Source organism: Ascaphus truei, chromosome 4 (genome assembly GCF_040206685.1).
Source record: "Ascaphus truei isolate aAscTru1 chromosome 4, aAscTru1.hap1, whole genome shotgun sequence".
Classification (NCBI taxonomy): Eukaryota; Metazoa; Chordata; class Amphibia; order Anura; family Ascaphidae; genus Ascaphus; species Ascaphus truei.
The window spans coordinates 30,333,994-30,355,541 of NC_134486.1; the positions used below are offsets into that span (position 1 = coordinate 30,333,994).

Genomic DNA, 21,548 nt, shown 5'->3' on the forward strand with positions numbered 1-21,548 from the left:
ACTGTTGGGAAAAAAATTGTTAAAGGTACCTCTCCGATTTAAAAAAAAAATTATTTATTTTTTTAAAAGGTGTCAAATCGTCTATCGAATTCCCCCGACAAAGTATTAAGAGAAACACACGTGAGGTTGTGAGTCTTGCCTCATGTTATATGATCAGAGGTGATCTGCTTAGTTTAACTGCAGACTGTAGAAATAAAAGCAAATTCAACCTCCGCCTATTAAATCACATAATTGAAGCATACATCTCATTAGTGCAAAAGGATGTGGCGCGGCTTAAAAAAAAAAATCACCCCCTGCACCACCGAAATACAGTCATTTCACCAAGCATGAGTGCGAGATACTGAATTCAATTGAAAGCAATTAGGAACTAATGATCAAACCTGTGGATAAGCGGTGGTTGTGATGAATCGATCAGACTACAGGGCAGAAATAATTTGACAGCTTTCAGAGGCCTCTAACTGTATGGTGGTACCCGACAACCCCAGTCCTGGGATTGGCGAAATTTTTTCTAGAATGATTACTTTAGCTGCTGAGGGAGGTGTAATATCTGAAAAAGAAAGACTTTTTAATTTAAAAAGACCCAATATCACCCATCTTTTACACACTGCCCAAGATACATAAAAACTTCACCAGACCACCTGGACGACCTATAGTTGCAGGAACGGACTCTGTCTTCCAACCATTGGTGGTTTTTTTTTAGATAAACGTCTGCACCCCTTAGTTACAGCCTCAGCTTCATACATTCAAAACACTACATGTTTTTTTTTAAAAACAGAGTCTTTTTCACAATTTGAGGAAGGTATGTTACTGGTTACATTAGATGTCAATCGCTTGTACACCTCCATACCGCATGATGATGGCATCGAGGCTGTATGTTTAGCCCTTAACTCGGATGGTACGTTCACACCAAAAAGGAACGAATGTTTATAATTGATTTGCTGTCAATAATCTTAAGGGAAATTTTATTTTTGTTTGAAGATACATTTGTTGTTCAAAAGCAAGGCACAGCAATGGGTTCGAATGTCGCACCCACATTTTCATGACTAGGTTTGAAATCGATTTGGTCTTTTGTCACCAGTCATTTATGGCACATGGGCGTATGTGGCTGTGATATATCAACGATATATTCCTCATATGGGGAGGTACAGAAGAGACGTTGAACGAGCTTATCAGGGTTTACATCATCAATTAGTAGAAAGAGTATTAACTTCCTGGATAGCACCATTTTCATCCAAAATGGAAAATTAGAGTCTGTTCTGTTCATTAAACCCACCGATAGAAATAACCTATTGCACGTCAGTAGTCATCATCCACCAGGAACTATTAAAGGTCTACCCTATAGTCAGTTCCTGAGAGCCAAGCGCATAATTAGCACCTCTCTGCTAATCCCGGAAAGACTAGACACCATGCAACATAAATTCTTAGAGGGGATACCCCAATTCGTTGTTATCCATACAAAGAAAAAAGCAGAAGCACACGAGAGAAGGTCTATTAGGAAGATGTCCCCCTAGGGAGAGATTATCCCGTGATTTTGCTGTCCCCTATGTTTCAACATATGGGACCTGGAGTGGGAGACTTAAAAAGATTATTCTACAACACTGGCATGTGCTTCAGTCTGATGAAAATCTTGCACCATTACTTAGTGCTAAACCTTTATTCTCATACAAGAGAGGACAGAACTTTAGAGACCGGTTAGTCAGGGCTGATATTGGAGGTATAATTAGAAATCAAATATTTATGGGTCCCCCAAAGATGGGCTGTTTCAGGTGCTGCAGCTGCAGCCATTACGGCAATATGCAGGAGGGCAACCTTTTCCATCACCCACACACAGGGAGGACGTTATTCTTCACATGCAATTCCAAAAACGTGATATATCTGATGAAATGTCCATGTGGATCAGGCTATGTGGGTGAAACCACACAACATGTCAAGGATAGGACTCGACAGCATAAAGCTGCAATCCGTAGAGGGGATGAGGATGCCCCTGTGGCGCCTCATTTCATACACTCTGGGTACAATGTTGCACAACTCCGTTATCAGGTTATTGATAGCGTGGAGAAGCATAGACGAGGGGGTAACCTTACACCCCAGCTATTACAGCCAACGTCCAAACGGATTAGGAGACTGGGAACGTTAACCCCATGGGGCATGACCAAGGAATTGGATTTAAGTGGTTTCTTTTGAGTGAGTATATAGTGATGATAGGCACTTATGAGGTTATCCCTGTGTGGTCTCTGACATGTGTATGTGTTCTGGTATCAACATGCTATTCCATCCCCTCCGCAGACCGCACAATACGGAGGCTAGACCGTTGTCCATTACCACTGAAGGGTGTTCCCGAGGTCCCTCCAATGCTTCCCATCCATATACGACATCGCATATGATCCTTCCCTGGCTTTAGTGGTTTTTACTCCCCTCTAACCTCATCCTAGGACAATTCCCTTTCAAATTAGTAAGAAATTGTTAGTTGACATCGACTGTTGTGTGGTTGTTCATTTACTTTGCCCTCTTGATCATTGCTTACCATTTTTTATGACCCTGTGGATCTCTATATATGAGACTTGCCTCCCTCCCGTAGCTTCAGACAGCTCCTCTCCTCCCCGGCTCACTGCGAGACCACGTGACGCGTCACCGCTGCAAAACACCAGAGCCTTGTAGCTCTGACCGGCCGACGCATCACAGCACGCAGTGAGCCACGTCGGAAGGAGGCAGCGGGGACAGGCAGACTAGAGGTAAGGGGCTGGTAGCCCGCGCCCACGTGGCCGCCGCCGACCGCAGCGGGTCCTCAGCCTTAGGAGCTATGACGTACGTTGCAGGGCATTGCTTTTGGCATGTTTAGAGCCCATTTTTTGCATTTTTCAGCATGCTACAAGGTGTGCACACAACTTCTGATTGTCTTTTCAGACTAAGAGTAATATCAATACGAATTCATTAGTAAATGCCTTTACTGACTTTGTACCGTCTCCAATAATAAGCTGCTTATTATTAACTGTGTTTCTCTCTCCCCTCTATGCTCTGGTGAGGCTATTCAGAAAGTATGGTGTAATGCTTCAAACAACACGGGTTACCATGGTAACCGGGAGCGCCCTCGCTCTAGATTGGCTGCAGTAGGAACTCCCTGACTCCGTATACCACTAAAAGAACATCCCCTTGGGGCGGTGCCTTTTCCAAACTCCTTACACAAGAGGGAGTTGATCCAGCTGATACAGAGCAGGGGGGGGGGGGCGGCAACGACGGCGCTCGGCAAAGCAGAGTGATTCCACCAATGAGGGCACTTGGATTTGAATGCCCCCGCCCTCCGCACCTGCCACACTAGTTTCCAAAGGATCTGATTCAGCTGTACCTGGGAGTGGTAATCAGGGCAGGGGGGCGGCAACTGCTGTGCTCGGCAGAAGAGTGGATTAACCAATGAGGGCACTCTGGTTTGGATGCCCCCGCTCTCCGCACCAGGTGCACTAATCTCAAAGGACTGATAAATTAGCAGTCTTGCTGTCAGACACCACAAGCTGCTCCAGAGACTGGTGACACGTATGAACCGATATACCATTCTTGTGTAACCCCGTTATTGTTATTGGGATTTCCCTTAGGGCGAGCAAGGTTTGAAAGTAGCATTGCCTTATTTTTTTTTCTCTAGATTGGTTCTATATGGCTACAACAGTGTCACTTACCTGAGACTATTTATATTATCACACCAGGATTTCCCGGTTAGGATTTAACTGGTTTTGATTGGACTACTGGTTGTAGCAGTGTAAGCTTATGTGGATAAGTAATATTTTCAATTAGTGTTCCTCTTTTTAGATTCCCCTGTCTATGTAAGCACAACTGCATGTTGTTCAGTTGTGTGCATGATTTTAGTACAGACGGGAGGGAGATTTGTTGTGGTATGGTATGAAGGGAAGTACCACAGGTTCATTTTCTAAGGATCTGTGGGACTGGGCCTGAGGAAGAGGCGCTCTGCCCCGAAAAGTTGCCCCCCCTTTCGCTTCATCACATTTACTCCGTCTTTGGCCGTTAGGCAGTTTATTCTCACTACCTTATTTCCCCATTACCTCCCTCCCCTCCCATCACTCCACTTTTTGGCTTGTGTATACATAGATTTTCCCTAGGATAGTGATCGCATCCTTTCTATTGTATATCCTACAGTATATTGTGTATTTAATTTCAATACAATTGATATATTTTGGCATATTCCAGTGTTTTTCGTGTTGTTCACATGGAGTGCTGGGGACTTTACCTCTGTTGCTTTATAGTTTTGGGAGGGTTAAGGGTCCCTCCTGCTGTTCCCGTGCACCAGACGTTATAAACTTTCATCTTTTTTTTGGGAGGGCTGTCAGTAACACCGTAATTTTTGAGGTGATCTGCTTAGTTTCACATGAAGTGTGTGTGGTTTTAACCCTTTGGGGTGCCAGAAGACTGGTGGCACCCCAATCACAGCCACATCATTGCTTGGGTAGCGATCGCGTGGTCCCAACCAGTCTACGGTGACCTGATTGGAAGTGGAGGAGGCTCCACACCCGATCTGATCGTGTTCACTGCTCCAGTGCTTTGGATAGGTCTCCCTCTCTCCCCACCACCTCTCTAAAACGACTGAGGCGGCAGACAAACTGCGGGTGTCCTTTTCCCCATTTTCTATAGCCAGCGTTTGCGGTCGTTGTGGGAACGGCTTTTTTACGCACCTTCGATTTTGGTTTTGTAATGCGGGTACTGGTTGAGAATGTCCAACTGTTTCCTCCAGTTAAAACCGCTTCTCCAGTAAGAAACCACTTTCCTGAGGTGGGTTGAGTTAAAGCCGTAATTAAAGCGACTCCCTTCCAGAGGCTCGGAGAATCGGGTCTGATCGAGACGGCGGAATAAATCCTATGGCAGAGAACAAAGAGGACGTCAAAATAGGAGCACGTGCCCCCCCCCTCCCACCCCCCCAAAAAAATTACTTGCTTATTCAGCCCCAAAGAGGTCAAATCATCAAGTACTTTATTTTGATTGTGTTGCTTTAAAGGACTGGATAAAGGAGACAGATATAGATAGATATACACTTACTAGTAAGTAAATAGAACTTAAAAGGTGTTATTTATTTATAAAATGTTATACCAGGAAGTACAGCTCAACCCCGTTATAACGCGATCATTTACAACACGAATCCGCTTATAACGCGATGCAAGTGTGGCTCCCAATTTTCGTATGTATGAATACTTTACAAACACGATTATTGGTATCTTAAATACTTTACTGTACAATGCATACAATGGTACATTATTTCTAATGCGATCCACTTATAACACGATGGGATTCTTTGAACCCCAAGCACAGCGTTATAAGGGGGTTGAGCTGTAATACATTGAGAGTTACCTCTCATTTTCAAGTATGTCCTGGGCACCGAGTTATGATGACAAATACATGGTTACATTAAGTGAGCAGGGTTATACATTATATATATATATATATATATAAATACATTGCATGCACAGTAAAAGATAATATATGTTATAGGCGTATGTAACAGTTATAGACCAGATTAAAATTTATTTCTCTCTCAAATAGACATGTTCTTGCTACGCTTGCGAGTGTACCAATCTTGATTTATTGTGATATTAAATGTCAACACATAACACACACACACACCTCTCCTCTTCTTTTTTCAATTACATATTCACACAAATTGTTATATATCAGCATAGGGTTGGGCGATATCCAAAGTTTCACCACAATAACGATATTAAAAAAAAATTATCGTGATTAATTTGTTAAAATAAGCCTGAAAATGTTCTAGAAAATCTAAATAAAAAAACTGATCAAAATAAATACATTTTCTTTAGATTTACTAAAACAAAAAGGGCCCTTCATTCCCAAGTCTGCACTTCACCTACACTGCTCCCATCACCCCAACATTCCCCTCGCCCCATCACGCTCACACAGAGATACTCCCTCCATTTAAAAAACATGTCATGTATTAAATGTTACAAATATATTAAACAGATGTTTCAGAATCCCGCTGCGCCCACATGTTCTGTCCCCGTGCTGCCCGAGGCTCCTCCCCCTCCTGCTGAGTCAGCGTTCAGAAGCAGGAAGGGAGAGGGACTCCGGCAGAGAGACAGCACAGCGGAAGCTTCAAAGCTGCACCTTTCACCACTGCCATCCTGTAACATTGTGATAACAGGTACTGTACTCTCCCATATCGGCAGCATGGGAGATTATGTTATCACGATATCACTGAATAGCGGTATATCGCCCAACCCTTCTTGCTTTGGCTAGGAAGGCAACTGATAAATTACATCCACATGCCAGAACATTGTGAGATCATATTATTAGAAGGATTGTGGGCACATTTCGACTGCTGCTGTTGGTCAGAAGCAGACATGATCATTCATTGGCCATCCTCATTCATTGGTCAACGTGCTGCCCTCCTTGGTTAGGAATGAAACTGAGCAGACGTGTGTGCCCAAAACAATGAGGTCATCAGTGACATCAGAATGACAGGGTGTAGCAAGTTGCAGCTTCTGCCATTTGCCTGGAGTAGCATTGGTCAAAATACTGGTCTGCCTTTAGTGAGCTAGGAAGCTGACCACAGCATTGTTTATTTATTTATAAAATATTTTACCAGGAAGTAATACATTGAGAGTTACCTCTCGTTTTCAAGTATGTCCTGGGCACAGAGTTAAGACAAATAATACATGGTTACAAATAGTTACATAAATGAACAGGGTATACATTATATACAAGACATTGCATGCACAGTTAAAGATAATAAATATTATGGGCGTATGAAACAGTTACAGACCAGATTAAAATGTGTGACAGCCTTAGATTTGAAAGAACTTAAACTGGTGGTGGATGTGAGAGTCTCTGGTAGGTTGTTCCAGTTTTGGGGTGCACGGTAAGAGTAGGAGGAACGTCCGGATACTTTGTTGAGCCTTGGGACCATGAACAGTCTTTTGGAGTCTGATCTCAGATGATAGGTGCTACATGTGGTAGGGGTGAGGAGCTTGTTCAGGTAGCTGGGTAGCTTGCCCATAAAAAATTTGAAGGCAAGACAGGAAAGATAAACTTTGTGCCTAGACTCGAATGATGACCAATCTAGTTCTTTGAGCATTTCGCAGTGATGTGTGCTATAGTTGCATTGGAGAACAAAACGACAAATTGAATTGTAGAGGGTGTCAAGTTTGCTAAGGTGGGTTTGAGGTGCCGAGCCATATACTATGTCTCCATAGTCAATAATTGGCATTAACGTCTGCTGTGCGATACGCTTTCTGACCAGGAAACTTAGGGAGAATTTGTTCCTGTAAAGTACCCCTAGTTTGGCATAGGTCTTGGTTGTCAGGGTATCAATGTGCATTCCGAATATTAAGTGGGAGTCCAACCACATGCCCCGGTATTTAAAACTAGTAACAGGAGTTAGGGTGGTGTTAGTGTTGGTTCTAATCTGGAGCTCAGTCGCTGGAAGCTTTAAAAATGTAGTCTTGGTCCCAAATACCATTGTTACAGTCTTGTCAGTGTTTAAAAACAGTTTGTTTTGGGAAATCAAGTTTTCGAGTCTCAAAAAGTCAGACTGAAGTATGTGTTCAAGGTCAGAGAGGCTATGGCTGTGTGCATATAGGATTGTGTCATCTGCATACATGTGTATTGAAGCTTCCTTACAAGCTGTGGGAAGATCATTGATGAACACTGAGAAGAGTATGGGCCCCAGAACAGAGCCTTGCGGGACGCCACAGGTGATATCCAGGGGGTTGGAGTTAGAGCCTGAGATGGACACATGTTGGGATCTACCTGATAGGTAGGACTGAAACCAGTTTAAAGCATGCTTCCCTATTCCAGAGCTCTGGAGTTTGTTAAGCAGGATAGCATGATCAACTGTATCAAAAGCCTTTGCAAAATCTAGGAATATTGCACCAGTGAGTTGACCACGTTCCATTCCTCACTGGATTTCATTGCAAACTTTTAGCAGGGTAGTTACGGTAGAGTGTTTGGGGCGAAAGCCAGATTAGAATTGGCTAGGGAAATTTGTCTTGGTATAGTAATCACTTAGTTGGGAGTGGACACATTTCTCCATGACTTTGGATAGGATTGGGAGAAGGGAGATTGGTCTGTAGTTTGAGACAGTGTTTTTGTCCCCACTTTTGAAGATTGGGACAACTCTAGCAGTTTTCCAGGTCTTAGGGATATGGCCTGCAGACAGGATAGAGTTGACTATGGAAGCAATTGGTTTGGCAATGGCTGGGGCACCAAGTCTGAGGAACCTAGAGTGCAGTAAATCAGGTCCACATTGGCTGCTTAGTTGTAATTTGAGGAGCGCTTGTGTAATCTCCTCTTCAGATACTGGGCCAAATTGAAAATTGTGGGCAGTGTTGGGAGTGGGTGGGGCTATATGGGTGCTCCCAGGATGAGATTCAGGTTTGTGGTTTGGGTTGCGTTTCATTAATAAGTTAGTGGCACACCCCACAAAGTAGTCATTGTTACGCCGATGCTCGCCACAAACCGGGACCGGACCGCGGGGCTGAGGTGGGGTTATATAATCACCGACCTGAGTCCACGCAGACTGATCCGGAGTGCGCAGTTCGTAGTCGTACATCGCAGGGTCAGGATTGGAGAAGGCAGCATCGTCGTTAATGAAGCAGGAGTTCGGCAACAGGAAATCAGGAGTGCCCCGCTTCAGCTTAGGAGCGTGAGCGCGGGGGTGGCTTCTGCGCGAGGAGCGGCCTCGGCCCATGACGCCGATCTCAGCAGGAGGAGACAGCAGGCTGGCCGAAGTTCACCGCAGGGCAGCGTCGGGAAGAACCAACGCTTCAGCGCAGAAGTCCAAGGCAGGTCACTGCAAGAGGATCGCAGCAAGCCGCAGGAAAGGAAGGGTAGCCACTGCTAGGAGGGAATGCAGCAGGTACCGGTGCTGGCAACACGCTTCAGCACAGACGTCCCGGGTAGGCCACTGCAGGAGAATAGCAGCAGGCCAGTGCTGGCATCAACGCTTCAGCACAGACGTCCAGGGCAGGCCACTGCAAGGAGATAGCAGCAGGCCGCAGGAAAGGAAGGGTAGCTACTGCTAGGAGGGAATGCAGCAGTACCAGTGCTGGCATCAACGCTTCAGCACAGACGTCCAGGATAGGCCACTACAGGAGAATAGCGGCAGGCCACAGGACAGGAAGGGTAGCTACTGCTAGGAGAGAATGCAGCAGTACCAGTGCTGGCATCAACGCTTCAGCACAGACGTCCGGGGTAGGCCACTGCAAGGAGATAGCAGCAGGCCACAGGACAGGAAGGGTAGCTACTGCTAGGAGAGAATGCAGCAGTTACCAGTGCTGGCATCAACGCTTCAGCACAGACGTCCAGGGTAGGCCACTGCAAGGAGATAGCAGCAGGCCAGTGCTGGCAACAACGCTTCAGCACAGACGTCCAGGACCAGGCCTCTGGATACTCAGGAACTTGGAAGGTAAGAACGCTAGGAGAGAGGCCTGGGGTGGTTTGTGGCAGAGACAGTAACATAGAGGTAGGAATAGCTTATGCTCGGCCCTGGTTCAGAGCCAACGCCTAGAATATAAAGGGCGGAGATCCAATCACAGGAGGAGGGTGTGTGAGAATTCCTCCAATGAAGTAGCACAGGGCAGAAGCTGCAATGAGAGGCAGCACCTGTGCCATAGATTGCCAGAGGAAGCCTGCAACTGCACAGGTCTGCAAGGCAAAAGTCAAAGCCAGTAGTGGATTCCTTACAGTACCCCCCCCTTCAGGTGAGACCTCCGGACGAACAAGATCCATCACAGATTTGGGGGACATGGAATTGTTCCTAAACCTCCTTAGGCGAGAGGTGGCGTTGAAAGCCCATAGTTTGTTGGGATTCCTTACAGTACCCCCACCACTGGGTGAAAAGCCTGGGTGAACAGGACCATTCATAGGTCTGGGAGACATTGAGTTGTTCCTGAAGTGTCTCCGGCGAGAATTAGGTCCACAATCCAGATGTACATTGGCGAGTGCCATGAAAGACAGCGGTGGTACTGCAGTTCTTGGTACATGGACAATGGGACCTGAGGGCTCCGGAATGGGAACATCGGAAGGACGGTAGCCAGGTGTCCGGTGCATAGTAATAGTCCAAGAGTACGGGACACAGGACACAGATTGTCGGACAAAAATGGCAGAGGGACCTTCAGAGAAGGCAATGTCTTTGGTGAAATCAGCACGGAGGAAGTTGCGAGAGTCTTTAGCTTCCAAGGAATTCCGGGTGGTGGTTAGCAAGGGAATGGGGCGGGAGGGTTCACTACACACTATTGCAGCGGTACTTTTGATACCAAGCAGGGTTGCTATCCCAAGCAATTTGCGAGAGTCTGTAGCAGTGTGTATGCAACTCATGGTACTGGCAGTTGAAGAAGGATCCGCTTCCTTTGGTTTGTGATCTTTAGAGAGAATCAAATCCGAAATTGTGGCCTTGGCGAAGGACATAATAAGCATGTCTATACCCATAGTGGACCCATAGAGAACAGGAACGGACGCTTCAGGTAAAGCGACGAGGTCCAGTAAGGGTGTCTTCGTCTTAGGGAGAGGCCAATTGCCATACAGATTGGGCACTTTGGGCACCGCACAGAGACCTGCGAGTAAGGAGTCTGTTTGAAAGGTGAGAAAACAGATTTTATCCAAAAAACAAGGCAGGCGGTTAAGCGGTGCATCAACCTTAGGGAAAAAAGTCTTGGGGTTAAAGCTGAGTGCCTCCAACACAGAGAAAGAAGACAGAGAACTAGAGCTTGGCTTCGGAGTGGAGGTCCCAGGTACCCAGGTCTCACATGATACTGTGGGAGAAGCAATGCAAATTGTTACTGTTTTAAACATAGGGTCTTAACATCGGTAGCTCCAGGCACCTTTTTGAGAGGTAACCCTAGTTTTGGGACAGGACAGTCAATAGCAAGTACCCCAAGTATTGTGGAAGACACAGAGAAAAATAAGTCCATTTTAAAGACGGGATCTTCTGAAAAAAGGGAACGTTCCAAATGCGATACCCCTGAGTTCGTGGTAGTAGACATACAGTCAGTAGTGGACACCCCGAATACTGTGGGCGAATCAGCGTGAAACAGTATTATTACAGGAATGGGCATCCCAGACTTAAAGTCATTTTTAATCATCCCGGAGGCTGTGGCATGATCCGTGAGAGAAACTGGGGTAAACTCTCCAACAGCCACAAGGGACATCTTGCTTGTTACAGAATTGGGTCCCTGAGAATCCCTAGTGAGGGCATCAGACTCCATGGGAGACTTAGTGACAGGGGTTTTGGAACTGATTAAAGGAATGGCAGGTATCACAGATTTACTAGGAGAAATACCTTGCAAAACAGAAATTTTAGTAAAGGTGATAGGCATCACAGATAGGGCAGACAGAAGTAAGCTAGGCAAGGTTGCTTCTATAACAGAAGATTTGGCAGCGGTAAAGCTTAACTCAGCGGCTGCTGGAGAACTTTTAACTACAATGAGAAGGGACTGCAGTTTTACAAAGTCAGGGATAAAGGGAGTCTCAAACTTGAAAGCCTGATCATTCAAAAAGAAGGGCCCTAACTTTAATGGTACTGAGGGAGCAACAGCAGATACGCTGATCTCAGAAGGGGTCACTTGGAAAGGAGAATAATATGTACTGTTCGCTTTAAACCCTAGGATTTGGGAAAAGGAGAACTCAGACAGTGCAAGTGGGGCAACCACGACTGTGCTGGCCTCTGAAGTGGGTATTTGGGAAAGAGTGTCTGGGACTTCAGAAACGACAACAGATTCCACGAAAAGGGGTCTATGCTCAGAAGCAGGGGTCTCAGCTCTCTGAGTGGCAGACGGGGTGAGTGAAATACCTAGGAGTAGGGATTCTGCGAACAGGTTTAGAGAAACAAACGGCTCCAGAATACTTTTTACTGGAGCCAGTATTATTGCCGAAAGTTCAGGGGGCATAGCCCCGAGAATTTTAGCCGAGTCAGAGGACAAAAGGGGTTGATCCTCTGAGGCTAAGGAGGTGTCCCTGACTGACGAACTAAAGGGATCTACCAAGGAAGGTTCACAGGGCTGACCTGCAGGGGTTAACATAGGAAAAACCCCAAGGGTTAAATTACTCTGTACCTGAGAATCAGAGAAATAGAAGCTAGTCTCCGAGAGTGGGGTCATAGGGGGTTCTGCCTCTTGCCCTAGGAACCTATCATTAGACTGCGGAATACTAGGGTTAGCAGTAGGAACCTCACAGAGCAGACTAGCAGGGGTTAATACAGAAAAAACCTCGGAAACAGAGCTTAGAATTTTTGGTTTAGGAAAAGAGGGCAAACAGGATTCATTCTTTGGTGCTAGGGAAGACACACTGACCTGGGTACTGCAGGGATTTACAGTGGGGAACGCATAAGCCTGACTAGCAGGGGTTAAGCCCGAAATAACCTCAGGGACAGAACTTAGGGAGGTTAACTCAGGATTAGGGAGCGTGGCAGCTTCTTCCTTAGCGGGCAGCGACAGAGAAATGGTTTGACCATTCTTAGGAGAGAGAGGTAACCCCACAGGTTTAGTAACAGGACTGGTAGCACAGAGAATCTGCCAAGCAGCAGCATAGCTGGCAAGGAGGGGATCCTGTTCTATTATGTGAGTGTCTAGTGTTGAGGAAAATACATGGAGTGTATCTTGAGACTGAGCCAACATGAGGAGGGCGCTCTGTTCTACTAGATGAATGTCCAGTGATGAGGCCAGGGCATAGATTGCCTCTTGGGCGTCGGCCAGTTCCATAGGGTTCACATTATCCCAGGTTAAAGGGGAATCAGGGGAGCGAATACATTCGGCTAGAGACTGTTTTAAGCTCAGGATACAGTAAGCCTTAATAAAGAGATCACAACGGCATTGTCTTTGCAAAGGGGTTAAACCTTCATAGGTAAACATTTCATCCATCAGGGGTATTACTTCACACAAATACTGGCCTTCATAGTGGGACTGATACGCAGGACGGGACATAACTTCAGTTGGAAAATTGCCATCCCCCGCCACGGCGCGGTCCGGTTTTAACGGGCCGAGCATACTGTTACGCCGATGCTCGCCACAAACCGGGACCGGACCGCGGGGCTGAGGTGGGGTTATATAATCACCGACCTGAGTCCACGCAGACTGATCCGGAGTGCGCAGTTCATAGTCGTACATCGCAGGGTCAGGATTGGAGAAGGCAGCATCGTCGTTAATGAAGCAGGAGTTCGGCAACAGGAAATCAGGAGTGCCCCGCTTCAGCTTAGGAGCGTGAGCGCGGGGGTGGCTTCTGCGCGAGGAGCGGCCTCGGCCCATGACGCCGATCTCAGCAGGAGGAGACAGCAGGCTGGCCGAAGTTCACCGCAGGGCAGCGTCGGGAAGAACCAACGCTTCAGCGCAGAAGTCCAAGGCAGGTCACTGCAAGAGGATCGCAGCAAGCCGCAGGAAAGGAAGGGTAGCCACTGCTAGGAGGGAATGCAGCAGGTACCGGTGCTGGCAACACGCTTCAGCACAGACGTCCCGGGTAGGCCACTGCAGGAGAATAGCAGCAGGCCAGTGCTGGCATCAACGCTTCAGCACAGACGTCCAGGGCAGGCCACTGCAAGGAGATAGCAGCAGGCCGCAGGAAAGGAAGGGTAGCTACTGCTAGGAGGGAATGCAGCAGTACCAGTGCTGGCATCAACGCTTCAGCACAGACGTCCAGGATAGGCCACTACAGGAGAATAGCGGCAGGCCACAGGACAGGAAGGGTAGCTACTGCTAGGAGAGAATGCAGCAGTACCAGTGCTGGCATCAACGCTTCAGCACAGACGTCCGGGGTAGGCCACTGCAAGGAGATAGCAGCAGGCCACAGGACAGGAAGGGTAGCTACTGCTAGGAGAGAATGCAGCAGTTACCAGTGCTGGCATCAACGCTTCAGCACAGACGTCCAGGGTAGGCCACTGCAAGGAGATAGCAGCAGGCCAGTGCTGGCAACAACGCTTCAGCACAGACGTCCAGGACCAGGCCTCTGGATACTCAGGAACTTGGAAGGTAAGAACGCTAGGAGAGAGGCCTGGGGTGGTTTGTGGCAGAGACAGTAACATAGAGGTAGGAATAGCTTATGCTCGGCCCTGGTTCAGAGCCAACGCCTAGAATATAAAGGGCGGAGATCCAATCACAGGAGGAGGGTGTGTGAGAATTCCTCCAATGAAGTAGCACAGGGCAGAAGCTGCAATGAGAGGCAGCACCTGTGCCATAGATTGCCAGAGGAAGCCTGCAACTGCACAGGTCTGCAAGGCAAAAGTCAAAGCCAGTAGTGGATTCCTTACAGTCATTGAATGCATTTGCAATGTCGGTGGGATTTGTCAGAGTAATATCCCCCTTAGTGATATTACTTGGCTGTTGATGGTTAGAAGGCTAGAATATGTTGTTGATAACCTTCCAGAAGTTAGCTGGGTTTGATGTATTCTGGAGGAGATTGTCAGAGCAATATTGTGCTTTTGCAAGCCTTGTTTGCCTTGTGCACATGTTCCGCATGCATCGGTAGTGATTGAGATCCTTGGTAGTGCCAGTTACTTTGTGGCTTTTCCACAAGGCATCCCTGAACTGGTAGAGTGCTATAAGGTCAGGTGTTACCCATGGAAGGTGGGCACCCCGTACCCTTATTCTGCGTAGTGGAGCATGGGTATCACAGAGTTTTAAGAACTCGGATTGGAAATAGTCAAGCGCAGAATCAGGGTCGGGAATTAAATCGATTCTGTGCCAAGGGCAGTTGGTAAAGTCAGCCAGAAACTGTTGTGGGTTAAAGTTTCTAAATGTTCTAGTGAGGAGAACTTTGGGGCTTGATTGGGGCGGTTTAACTTTCCTTACACTGTACACTATTGCATGGTCACAGAAAATGTCAGGAAGGATGCCAGAGGATTGGATACTGCTGGGATTTGAGGAGAGAATCCAGTCAAGCAAGGAATGGTTGTGCAATTTCAGGTTTGTCCGTGTGGGTTGGGAAATGAGTTGCGATATGTTAAGCGATTTCATTTGTGTGCGGATTTTGTGGTTTTTAGGGTCAAGACAATTGAAGTTAAAATCCCCAAGAACTAGCAGCTCCCTCTTTTCATTCAGAGTGGAAATGGAGCCAAGAAACTGGATGATATCAGTCAGGGATTGTAGAGGGGCTTTAGGGGGGCGGTAGATGCCAGTAAGCAAGATGGGCTTAGAAAAGGGGAGGCATATTCTGCCAACTAGGATTTCAAAAGAGGGTGGGCTTACAGGGCAATTTAACAGTGTAAACTGTAATGTGTCTGCAATATAGAATAACACCCCTCCTCCTCTCTTTGACCTATCTCTCCTAGAAATGGGGTTTCCCTGAATGGCAATATGTACATCAGGAGTTTTAGGGGTTAGCCATGTTTCTGTAGGAACGATGGCTTTTGGTTTATGCATAAGGCACCATGCCCTTAGTTCGTCCACTTTGGGCAGCAGACTCCGGATATTTATTGTGAGGTCATCATGGAGCAAAGGAGGCGAGTTTTCTTGTAACAAGAACATCCTGGTGACCAATGGAGGGAGAGAGATGTGAATGCAGTTCATGCTAACAAGGGCCAGTTGGGACATGTGCATGTTGTATTGGCTGAATATTCTCCTTAAAAACAAATGGGTTTGTTTTGTTTTTTTAACACACACACACACACACACACACACACACACACACACTTTAGCCCCCCACCACTCCTTCACACACAGTCCCCATTCAAACACCCATGCACAGTCCAGCCACATCACTCCCACTCACCCACTTTCCCAACCCAGTCTGACCTGTAAGTGTCTGGCCAAAAACATCTGGTTTGTCAGAAATCTGCCCGGACGGTGTCACAGACCCTTAAAAAGGCTGTGTGGATAAAACTGGACATCTGGTAACCCTACCTTGGCACAACAAACTCTAGAGAAGGCAGCATCTGATCCATATGAGCCGGGTGTGTACGGAGCAGCTGCCAGAACAGTCAGACGCGTAGAGCACAGACATATGGTCTTACTGTCAGGAATCAGGGCACACGCCGCCCTCTGCGCTGCCATTCCCTACATGTTACGCGGGCTGCAGTCTCCTCTGCCCCTGCTCTGCATCGCGGGCCATTCCTCCGCCCCCCGCGGCTCTCACGCACGCCGCCGACGCTACTGCTGGACACGCGCCTGCTTCCATTACAGGGCGGGTGCCTTTCAACTTAATTTATTCACTGCACCGGCCATGTAGCTCCGCCCCCCGGGCGTCCCAGCTCCCAGGCTCACGACCTTCTACTGTTCACCCATGGGCGTCCGCAGAATTTTTTTCAGGGGGGGGGAATAATTTTAACGGCCAGTGCCCGGCGTGAAAGTGGTGGTGAGTGCACCGTGGCGAGCGAGCCCGACCACCCTCCCCCCCCCCCCGAGAAAATTTTGGGGAAAAAGTGGGCAAATGGTGCATTTTCAAGCAAATTTGAGAAAGCTTGAAGGTTAATAAAGCAATATTAAATATTAAAAAAAACACCATTGCATGCAGTTGCACCACATTATTCATACACACACTCTCCCCCCCCTCTGCATCTCCCATCTCTCTCCTCCCCTGCATCTCCCATCTCTCTCCCCCCCCTCTGCATCTCCCATCTCTCTCCCCCCTGCATCTCCCATCTCTCCCCCCCTCTGCATCTCCCATCTCTCTCCCCCCCCTCTGCATCTCCCATCTCTCTCCCCCCTGCATCTCCCATCTCTCCCCCCCCTCTGCATCTCCCATCTCTCCCTCCCCCTCTGCATCTCCCATCTCTCCCCCCCTGCATCTCCCATCTCTCCCCCCCCTCTGCATCTCCCATCTCTCCCCCCCCCCTGCATCTCCCATCTCTCCCCCCGCCCCCCCCCCTGCATCTCCCATCTCTCCCCCCCCTGCATCTCCCATCTCTCCCCCCCTGCATCTCCCCATCTCTCCCCCCCCTGCATCTCCCATCTCTCCCCCCCCCTCTGCATCTCCCATCTCTCCCCCCCCTGCATCTCCCATCTCTCCCCCCCCATGCATCTCCCATCTCACCCCCCCCCCTGCATCTCCCATCTCTCAATCTCCCTCGCCCCCCCCCAAGCTTCTTTGCCCCCCCAACCTCCCCCCACCCCCAATCTCCCTCGCCCCCCCCCCCCCCCCAAGCTTCTTTGCCAAATTGCCCCCCCAATCTCAGTCTCTCCCCCGCATCTCCATGCCATCTCTCCCTGGTCCCACGTGTCCCACTCCCTACCTTATGCGATAATGCGGCCACACTGCCGTCTGCCGGGGTGCAGGAGGGAGCAGGGCCAGAGGGAGAGTCTGGGTGCCGGTCCGGATGGGGAGTTCCAGCGGTCAGCGCGGGAGAGCACGTGGCGGCCCCCACCCCTGCGTGACTGCTGCAGCTAGCCCCGCCTCCCATCCAATCCCGGGCCGCGGCTCAGCTGCCTCTTCCTCCCTCAGCATATTTTATTAAATTAATGCTGCGACTGCGAGGATCCAGGGGGGGCAAGCGCCCCCCCCTTGCCCCCCCCTGCGGACGCCCATGTGTTCACCTGCTGCAAACCAGGCCATTAACCCCTGTCCTATCACTAAGGGCTCCTGGGCGCGCCTCTGCTCTGCCCCTTCCTCCGATTGGTCCTCCTCACTTTATTACCTCTGTGATTCCTCTCCAACCTCGCTCTGCATAGTTCGTCTGCCTAGTGCTGTTGGATACTGTGCCCAGCTCTCTCTCTGTTTCAGCTCTGTTACCGAACCGGCTTGTCTTCCTAACCACTCTGGCTCTACGACCCCGGCTTCCACTTGACCACGCTTACCTCTCGGACCCCTCGAACTCGGCACTTGGATCTACTACCCGGAACTCTGTTACCCTCGACCCTTGGCTTCGGACTCTACTACGGTACCTTCTCTACGCCCGGATCTGGCAAGTAACACTATCTACCCTGGTACCCCTGGCCTTGGCCACGCTACCCAATCCACACACCGGGCACGCTCTCACTACTGCGGGTGCTTGGTTACTCACTCTCCACCTCTATATTGGGGGTTAGTCTGGTCTGCGGGCAGAACAGCGTGACACTTACCCTCAAGAATCCTTCAGGCTAAAGAGCTGAACAAGGTTTTGTGAGACCTTCTGGTCGAAGATGCAAGACCAGTGGTTCGAATAGCCTTTGGGCTGAAGAACCAGTGGCTTGCAGATTGCTTGCCCTCAACTGTCCACAAGTCTTAAGATCGGATGGACTGATTCTCAGAGACGGGTACCAAGCACCCAAGGACACTAGAATTTGGGCTCCATGAAAATAATAACAGCGCAGAGCAGGAGAACTCTGTGCTGCCCAGCTGATCTGCGGGTCCCATTATGATCCTTCTTATTTATTACCCCTCTTAACTAAACAATAGTAGCACCAAGTCACCGTAAACATTATATCAATAAATGTACAATGTATCAATGATTGTGTGAGTATTCGCCATTGTGGCGGTTCTGTCCCTTCACCCTTACCCGCTCGTCTGGTTCCTGTGGCACTCAAGAAGGGCAACCTAACGGTGGTACTCACGCGCGGGCACTGCGCGGGTCCCGTCGGTCTCCGCTGTTCCTGGGTCCAGGGTGCGCTCTCTGGCATTGACACGCGACGCATGGTCTCCACGGAGGTCTGCGGTCCCTGCCTCTCATTCCCGTCCTGATGTCAGAGCTACACGGCGCAACAACACTCCGCGCTCCTCCTCTGTCTCTGCGGGTCTCGCCTCCAGTCTCCGCCCATGTACTGGCGCGGGTGTCGTGGCGCACTGATGTCGCGTGACCGGGTCGCCAGCGTGATGCGTGGGCACTCTGACGCGGTCTCAAATCGGCTGTGTAATAGGACGCACCTGTCCCAGACTCATCTGAACTTATGCAGTTGGGAGTCACTACGCTCTATCGCTCTAATAAGCAACGCCGCATAGACGCTGGATTTTGTCTGTATTGTGGGGGTCCTGGACATTTCGCTTTCTCTTGCAACAACAAGGTGGGAAAAGCAAGGTTCCCATGAGGCCTAGTGGAGTCTCATTGGGAACGATTTCTTTATCCCCTATAGCTACTTCCAATCTCACAAGGATCCTTGTGCCCATCTCCTTGTCCGGTAAGGGATTTTCTGTATCCACATTGGACTTTCTTGATTCGGGTTCCGGGGGCATCTTTATTGATCAGAGCTTTGCAGAGAACCACAGATATTCCTCTAGTGTGCAAGAAGAACCCTATCGCCTTGTAGGCTATTGATGGTAGACCGCTTCAGCCTGCGTTCATCTCTTTGGAGACCCAGAATATTCAGCTAAGGTCTGTAAATAACCATGTGGAAGATATTTATTTGAATGCCATTCACACTCCTATTGCAGTAATCTTGGGCCTACCCTGGCTACAAATCCATAATCCGCAGATTGATTGAACAAGGAACCTATTCAGTGGAGTTCGCACGGCGTTCAAAATTGTCTTGTGGGCTCAAGTAGCGTTTGTGCAACTACCGTATCAGAAGACAAGGAAAGGGTACAATTGCCGGAGGAATATATCAACTTCAAGGGTGTCTTTGACAAAGTCAAGTCTGAAATACTTCCTCCACCTTAAGAAAGAGCGCGCAGCTCGAAACGCGTTGGTGGGGGCCTTAGGGCTCGTTTTTGTAACCTATGCACTGATCCATTAAAACTTTTTCATTTTGGGACCTACTCTCTAGTAGTTTTTTCTACTGTTCCAGTAGTGCTCCAATTCTCCTTCACTTGTTCTATTGGATCCTGCGGAATACCGGAAGCACACGCCTGTGGAGGCACATCTCACCGGAGACCTGCCAATGTGAGTTATTCTACTCCTTTACACCCAAATGTTATCCACATCGATGCCTATATGCCTGGACACTAGCATGTGAGAGTTCTCACTATTCAAGAGGTGGAACTCTATCCAGTTAAATCGATACATAGTGGATTTGGTGTAGTCATCATTTGATGGTTGGTCTCATTATTTATGTGGGATACTTCAAGGATACATTATACAGCATTTATTTCACTACGAGCTAATATAGCCACTGTGTTGAGCACCATACAGCTTTTGTTTTTCTTGAAATACTTCCTCCACATCGTCCCTACGATTGCCCTATTGAATTGCTTCCAGGTACTTCACAGCCTAGAGGAGCCTCGTATTCTTTGTCTATGCCTGAAACTAAAGCCATGAAAGAATATATTGCTGAGAAACTTCTGAGGGGGTTCATCCGCAAATCCACATCTCCCGCTGGGGCCGGGTTTTTCTTTGTAAAGAAAAAAGATGGGACCCTGCGGCCTTGTATTGATTATCGAAGCCTCAACAAAATTACTATCCTCTTCCTCTCATATCCGAACTTTTTGATCGTCTTCAAGGAGCTAAAATCTTTTCTAAATTGGATCTCTGGGGTGCGTATAACCTTATCAGAATCCGTCAAGGCGACAAGTGGAAAACTGCATTCAATACCCGAGACGGACACTACGAGTACTTGGTCATGCCTTTTGGCCTCTGTAATGCCCCAGCTGTATTCCAAGATTTTGTCAATGAGATATTCAGGGATCTTCTCAACTCGTTTGCAATTGTTTACTTGGGCGATATTCTGATCTTTTCTAAGTCTGTACAGGAACATGTAGGACACCACAAACAAGTACTGCTTCGTCTACGAGAGAACCATTTATTCGCTAAACTTGAAAAGTGTCACTTTCAATCTTCTACAGTTTTCTTAGGATACATCATTTCGGATTCCGGCCTTACGATGGTCCTTGCCAAGAGCAAAGCAGTTCTGGACTGGCCTCAACACACCACGCTCAAGGCTATACAGCGTTTCCTGGGGTTTTCCAATTATTATCGCAGATTCATTCAGAATTTCTCTTCTTTAGTAGCTCCCCTGACGGCTACTACCAAAAAAGGAGCAGATCCTCATCTTGGTCTTCTGCTGCAGTCAAGTGTTTTGATCTCTTAAAAAAAGTGTTCATATCCACCCCGGTTCTGGTTCATCTTGATCCTAAGCTCCCCTTTACCCTCGAGGTGGATGCATCCAACGTCGGTGTAGGCGCTGTTCTTTCCCAGAGAAAAAAATCCTCAAGCCAGGTTGCATCCTTGTGCTTTATCTCCCCCCAAAAATTCTGCAGCTGAACGTAACTATGATATTGATAATCGTGAACTTTTGGCCATGAAACTTGCATTGGAAGAATGGGACACCTTTTAGAAGGAACAGAGATGCCTATAACCATTCTTACGGATCACAAGAATTTGTTGTAAAAATTGAGCCATTTCTGAAATATATTTTCCGGATCCCATATTCATCTTGGCTTGGGTAGAGCAGGACCAAGGGGTTAATTCAATATACACTGAAGCGGCCGATCCCATATAGTAGTTATTAGCAAGCTCTGCCTTTGGAAATCTCATTTACACCGGGTGTTCATTCCATTTACTGCATTATACAGCCTGTCACATTCGTGCCATTTTCTGATTTACGGATGTCCATTTTTCTACGTCATATCTTTTGTCAATTCCATTTTCTGCAACAAATTAGGATCTTTTCATGTATTAAATTACATCTTATGTGCGATCCATTGAATGCATCATCTCATTTTCTTTCTATTTTCTGTATTATTTACGGATGTTCAATCCATTACACCCT

At 48.0% G+C, this 21,548-nt stretch overlaps 1 protein-coding gene across 1 annotated transcript in view; it reads right to left on the reverse strand.

The window, feature by feature from the left end:
* The window catches only part of EPHX1 (epoxide hydrolase 1), an 80,719-nt gene that overhangs the window by 27,795 nt on the left and 31,376 nt on the right, over positions 1 to 21,548 (reverse strand). The window contains exon 3 of the mRNA XM_075595497.1: positions 4,677 to 4,857. Coding sequence (XP_075451612.1) covers positions 4,677 to 4,857 — 181 coding nt within the window. The remainder of the gene's footprint in view (positions 1 to 4,676; positions 4,858 to 21,548) is intronic.